Here is a 7,039-nt window from a genome sequence, read left to right as displayed (position 1 = left end):
TCCCCCTGCTCTCCTCTCCCTCCTGCTCTCCCCCTGCTCTCCTCTCCCCCTGCTCTCCTCTCCCCCTGCTCTCCTCTCCCCCTGCTCTCCTCTCCCCCTGCTCTCCCCTCCCCCTGCTCTCCTCTCCCCCTGCTCTCCTCTCCCTCCTGCTCTCCTCTCCTCTCCTCTCCCCCTGCTCTCCTCTCCTCGTGCTCTCCTCTCCCCCTGCTCTCCTCTCCCCCTGCTCTCCTCTCCCCCTGCTCTCCTCTCCCCCTGCTCTCCTCTCCCCCTGCTCTCCTCTCCCCCTGCTCTCCTCTCCCTCTGCTCTCCTCTCCCCCTGCTCTCCTCTCCCCCTGCTCTCCTCTCCCCCTGCTCTCCTCTCCCCCTGCTCTCCTCTCCCCCTGCTCTCCTCTCCCTCCTGACTCGACAGTTATTGCACCTTACCTCAGATGACACTGTGTATTCCTAATTGCCAAACTATACAGTCTCGCCCCATACTGAGACTCTGCCTGCGTCCCAAAATGGCAAACCTATTCCCTACTTTAAAAGTAGTGCGCTAGAAAGGGAATAGGGTGCCATTTGGGACGCAGGTTATTAGACTCCCTCCCTACGGAGATGGCACTTAAAATTAATTTATTGGTCAATTACACACAAAGTCCAACCGAAATTTGGACTTCCACTTTCAACCCAACCCCTCTGAAAGACACATATACATGTTTGGATAAGTGCGGTGGGCTGCCACACTGGGTGCTGTTGTTGTGGGGGGTTAAGTGCCTTGCTCAAGGGCACAACAGCAGGCCATGGCATCTAGGAGTTGATACCAGCAACCCTCCAGTCGCCAGCTCACATCCTGACAGATATTTCCCATCAGACCCCCGATTTCGAACTGGCAACCTGCCGATTGCTGGCCCTCTCTCTAACCGCTAGGCTACCTGCCGGCCTTTCAAGCTTCTATAAATGTCCTTAGCCTTTGGCCTGGAAGGTTGGCTGATTGTTGCGTTAAAGGGCTTTGTCGCTATGCTATCTTTCAGGACAAGCTCACACTTTTCCTAAAGGGAGAAAATGACAAAAGACACAGATCTAGGATCAGCTTACTCTTCCCAAATTCTAACCTTAACAATTAGGACTAGGAGGAATACAATCTGATCTCTGGGGGAAGAAACTGGGCTGAAACGGGGAGGAACTACCTGAACCTGGCTGCTCTTATGAGCCTTGATGTGATTGTGTTTCTCTCTCTCTCTCTCCCAGATCTATTCATTGAGAGGTTCTGTATGACGGGAGGCAGTTCACCTATTGGCTACCTGAATGCGTGGCAGACGAACCTGTACCTGTCTGCTGATGCTGAGAAGGTCAGAGAGGCGCTGTCTGAAGGTGAGTCACACCAGACTGACTGAGTCCTGTTCTCACCTGTATAGTACAGAACTACCCTCCACTGTAGCATGGAACCCAAGTACAGAATAAATGTATTGTGGACAAACTTCAAGGGTCAGCTGTCCTGGGATGATGTTGAACCGCTAACCTTCTGAATGGGACAGTCACACAGTCTCAATAGTTTAAATTACTGCACAGGGCTATCTCAGGTATGTAGAACTCTCACATACTTTTAAAGTGTAATTTACAGGCCTCCCGAGTGGCTCTGCGGTCTAAAGCACTGCATCGCAGTGCTTGAGGCGTCACTACAGACCCGGGTTCGAACCCGGGCTGAGTCGCAGTGTCGTCCGGGTTAGGGGAGGGTTTGGCTGGCCGGGATGTCCCTTATCCCATCGCGCTCTAGAGACTCCTGTGGCGGGCCGGGCGCAGTGCACGCTGACACGGTCGCCAGTTGTACAGTGTTTCCTCCGGCACATTGGTGCATCTGGTTAAGCGAGCTAACTTTTGTTTAAACAGCTGCTATTAGCAAAAATGTGTTTGGAGTTAACTTTCTAGCTATGCTAGAGTTTACACTTCCTCTTCCAATTAAAATGTAAGGAGGTCAAAATAATGAAAATCAAACTACCAAATGTATTCATTTTAAATGTTGATTACTTCTCCTTGCCATTATCATTCACTTAATGATAAGAAAAGACGTGAAAAACATTTATTTTACATATGATGGGGGGCACTGGGTCACTGGTTTGCCTGGGTGGGGGTTACTGGGCAAGAAAATATTGAAGACCCCTGATTTAGAAGGCAAATACCAAGAAAGATTGGTACCTGCTCTAATGTGGTGAATAAATTAGCAAACATTAGAATATTCAAACATTTTATGTTAATTTCTACAACTCCATTTCCATGTGTTATATGACACTAGGGAGCGATTCAACATTCAAACTACTGCCAGAGGGTTCTGGTTAAGAAACAATCCTAGAAAGGGGAAGGTTCAGTTCACAAATGGCACCCTATTCTCAGTATAGTGCACTACTTTTAAACAGGGCCCATAGGGCTCTGGTCAAAAGTAGTGCACTATAGAGGGAATAGGGTGCCATTTGGGACTGAACCTTCCCCTTTCTAGGGGCTCTATTCAATCCACATCGCGGAAGTTCGTCTTTACAGAGCGATTTAAATTTAAAGGCAATGTTCCTGCTTTAGCGGAGACTGCATTTCACGGTAAACACTGCATACGTCGGACCAATCGGAAATTACCTTCTGCATTTCTATCGCGCAATCTGTAACGCTTCAGCGATAGACTGAATAGAGCCCTTAGACTATCCTTTCGCCTCAGCCCTTTGAGGACTAAATGGCAATCAGGCATTGCAGCGGCCACCATGTTAATATTAATCTGTCTCAATGTTTTCTCTCAGGCATTGCAGCTGCCACCATGTTAATATTAATCTGTCTCAATGTTTTCTCTCAGGCATTGCAGAGGCCACCATGTTAATATTAATCTGTCTCAATGTTTTCTCTCAGGCATTGCAGCGGCCACCATGTTAATATTAATCTGTCTCAATGTTTTCTCTCAGGCATTGCAGCGGCCACCATGTTAATATTAATCTGTCTCAATGTTTTCTCTCAGGCATTGCAGCAGCCACCATGTTCATGTCCGATAATCTGACGGAGGTATCAGAGACGCAGCTGAGAGTGGCCTTCGACGGTGACGCTGTCCTCTTCTCTGACGAATCAGAACGCATCTTCAAGGCCCAGGGCCTCGACGGGTTCTTCCAGCACGAGAGAGACAATGAGGACATTCTACTGGACCGTGTAAGTAGACATGCGTCAGAAAAAATAATATTGGATTGTTATCAATCAGATCAGCAGATTCCTGTAACTCCATGCACATTATAGCGTTATTTCTCTTCTCCTCTCTTCTCCTCTCCTCTCCTCTCCTCTCCTCTCCTCTCCTCTCCTCTCCTCTCCTCTTTTCTCTTCTCTTCTCTTCTCTTCTCTTCTCTCCTCTCCTCTCTCCTCTCCTCTCCTCTCCTCTCCTCTCCTCTCCTCTCCTCTCCTCTCCTCTTCTCTTCTCTTCTCTCTTCTCTTCTCTTCTCTTCTCTTCTCTTCTCTTCTCTTCTCTTCTCTTCTCTTCTCTTCTCTTCTCTTCTCTTCTCTTCTCTTCTCTTCTCTTCTCTCCTCTCTCCTCTCTTCTCCTCTCTTCTCCTCTTCTCTTCTCTTCTCAGGGCCCTCTTAAGGACTTCCTAGCGTCCCTTGGCAAACTCCAGAAGAAGTTCTATGCTAAGGGCCACCGTCTGGACTGTCCCATCCGTACCTACCTGGTAACGGCCCGCAGCGCAGCCAGCTCAGGGATCCGTGCCCTGAAGACCCTGAGAGCCTGGGGCCTGGAGACGGATGAGGCTCTCTTCCTGGCCGGGGCCCCAAAGGGCCCGATGCTGGAGAAGATTAGGCCCCACATCTACTTTGATGACCAGATGTTCCACGTGGAAGGGGCGGCGGAGATGGGCACGGTCGCGGCTCACGTACCCTACGGGATCGCTCAGAAGCACCCACATAAGAAGAGCCTGAACACTGGGAAGTAGATAGTGGAGGGAGAGAACAAGAGAAAGATGGAAGAAACTAAGAGAAGGAGAGACTTGAGATGAAAAACTTTCAGAGAGGGAGATCTAGAGTCATATGGAACATCTGATCTTCCCAGGGTCGTTGTCACAAACAAGAAAGGGATGTTATTCTCAGTCAGTGTGGGACTGAACAATGAAGACAAGGAAGAAAGTCTGTAAATTATTGGAATGAAATACTCCTAATGGACAATTACTGAATTGTGTTGATTACAGTATGTGCTTTTCACCAGATTTCAGAAGTGTTTGTATTGTACATACATGGGGTTGTTTCATCTCCTCAGCATCCTATGTGTAGCAGCCTTTATTAGCATCCTTAGGAGTGGGTTATCATAAGCACTTTGGTTGGACAGAGGAGAGTTCTACATACCTGAGATAGGAACAGAGGATGTATCTACATACCTGAGATAGGAACAGAGGAGAGTTCTACATACCTGATATAGGAACAGAGGATTTATTTATATACCTGATATAGGAACAGAGGAGAGTTCTACATACCTGAGATAGGAACAGAGGAGAGTTCTACATACCTGAGATAGGAACAGAGGAGAGTTCTACATACCTGAGATAGGAACAGAGGAGAGTTCTACATACCTGAGATAGGAACAGAGGAGAGTTCTACATACCTGAGATAGGAACAGAGGATTTATTTATATACCTGATATAGGAACAGAGGAGAGTACTACATACCTGATATAGGAACAGAGGATTTATTTACATACCTGAGATAGGAACAGAGGAGAGTTCTACATACCTGATATAGGAACAGAGGATTTATTTACATACCTGATATAGGAACAGAGGAGAGTTCTACATACCTGATATAGGAACAGAGGATTTATTTACATACCTGATATAGGAACAGAGGAGAGTTCTACATACCTGAGATAGGAACAGAGGAGAGTTCTACATACCTGATATAGGAACAGAGGATTTATTTACATACCTGATATAGGAACAGAGGAGAGTTCTACATACCTGATATAGGAACAGAGGATTTATTTACATACCTGATATAGGAACAGAGGATTTATTTACATACCTGAGATATCCTGTCAACAATGAGCTTTACTTTCCCATATGACTTGAGCAAATGCCTTCATTTGAACTGAACTTGTTTTATTTTCCTTCAACATGTGTGGGATGCATCCTGTGTTATTTTTAATGGCCGATCCCATGGCTGTGGTCGTAGCAAAGGGAATAGACAGTAGCTCCACAACTCTCCACAATCCGTCCTAAGAAGTAAACGCTTGATAGTCACCTGGATGGTATTTTACAAGATGACGAATGCCAACTGGACTGCCCCAAGGACACTGGCTTTAGAATGGCAACTGGACTGCCCCAAGGACACTGGCTTTAGAATGGCAACTGGACTGCCCCAAGGACACTGGCTTTAGAATGGCAACTGGACTGCCCCAAGGACACTGGCTTTAGAATGGCAACTGGACTGCCCCAAGGACACTGGCTTTAGAATGGCAACTGGACTGCCCCAAGGACACTGGCTTTAGAATGGCAACTGGACTGCCCCAAGGACACTGGCTGTGATTCAAAACATATGGATAAGACTGACGACTGACAGTGAAACGTGGCAACAACCAAAAAGTGTCAGAAATTGGGATGGATTCTATTCTTTACATCATCAAAATCGAGTGCATAAAGTACAAGCCATGATCCAAAAGCACAGAGAACGCGGTGAAATAACTATATTTGACAGTTGCACGACAGACATACAATTATCCTATTTAGCACACATGGACAATTTACGTGATGTAATGTAGCAATAGACTATTTCTTTGCGTGGAATTGTCTCGTTGTGAAAAAAAGAAACTTCTTCAAGAACGTGAAACACTTTGATTGAATAGGTCACATGCATGCTAGTTATCTCTGAAGATAGCAAATAACAATAGTATTATCTCACAAAGTCTTCTCCATAGCCCATTAATGTAACAAAGCCGTTAATACCAAGCGTAATGTTTTTCAGTCTCTGAGTTTCCATTGGTGCCTTAGTTCTAATAAATGTACTAAAGCAGTAGGTGTATTTATGTGTATGTTCTGAGGAAACACCGGATGATCAATAAAGTTTTTACGAATCCAACTGCATGACATAACTAAGGAGGAAGTGCTAAGGAAGTGCCTGTGTGCATCCCAAATGGCACCCTATTCCCTATATAGTGCACTACTTTAGACCAGAGCCCTATGGGTCTTGTTGAGAAGTAGTGCACTATATAGGGGGACAGGGTACGTAAGTATGTAACGGTAGTCTAAAATGGCTTCCTCCCGTTGTTTCCCTCCATCATCACTGACGTTAAAGAACTTGGCAGATTCTTTGTAGGCATTCTCCACGTTGCTTTATTGATGCATCTTAAGACTTCCGGTACCTTCCTGATACCACAGTCTACATTGTCAATTCAGTCATACATTGAAACACCAGCAACGTTATTAGATAATACTTTGGGAATTAATTTGTGTTGAATGACGAATTGAATTAGATGCAAATTAAAGATCTCTGCCATCATTCATTTGAATGCATAGATTATGTTTTTGCTCTATGGTCTGTAGAGATGTATTGAAAAGACAAAACAGTCAGATGTAGCTAGAAGGGGGAAATATATTTAATTTAGTATTTGTAGCTTGAAAGGAGAAATACACAGTATGTACTTTAGCATTTGTAACCAGGGATTCATGAAGCACAATGCACCACACCAGCAGACTATTTAGTTCCACCAGAGATACATAAATATTTGGTCACACTTTATTTGGATAGTCCAGATTTTCCCATGTGAATATGCTCTACACTCATACTATTAACAAACTATCTATTGACAAGCAACTGCTTTCTACGGTTACGGTAAAAGTGTTACCAAATATTTTAGCAGTTCCGCCTGTCTTAACATGAAACTACATCCAACCGAATATTATAATGATGAAATCTCTTTGACATGTAAACACATGTAAACACAGAACAGTATACCTGGATTTGTGCACTGCAGAGAGGGACATAATCCATGCTCAAAATGGTTTTCAAGACAGGACTTTTAATTTTAGTTTGACTAAATGTCCATGATGGATTGTGTATG

General features: G+C 45.0%; 1 protein-coding gene across 1 annotated transcript; it reads left to right on the top strand.

Annotated features, from left to right (window-relative positions):
* Nucleotides 1-1,227: 1,227 nt before the first annotated feature.
* LOC311124248 (cytosolic 5'-nucleotidase 1A-like) lies at nucleotides 1,228-4,054 on the top strand (the record flags this gene model as incomplete). Its single annotated transcript, XM_084198423.1, has 3 exons — nucleotides 1,228-1,350; nucleotides 2,972-3,156; nucleotides 3,570-4,054. Coding segments are annotated over 3 exons (665 nt in total), but the record flags the coding sequence as incomplete, so codon positions are not given.
* Between the last annotated feature and the right edge of the window lie 2,985 nt (nucleotides 4,055-7,039).

This window comes from Coregonus lavaretus, assembly GCF_964263955.1.
Source record: "Coregonus lavaretus genome assembly, contig: HAP1_SCAFFOLD_3932, whole genome shotgun sequence".
Classification (NCBI taxonomy): Eukaryota; Metazoa; Chordata; class Actinopteri; order Salmoniformes; family Salmonidae; genus Coregonus; species Coregonus lavaretus.
This window is presented reverse-complemented; position numbering and strand designations above follow the sequence as displayed.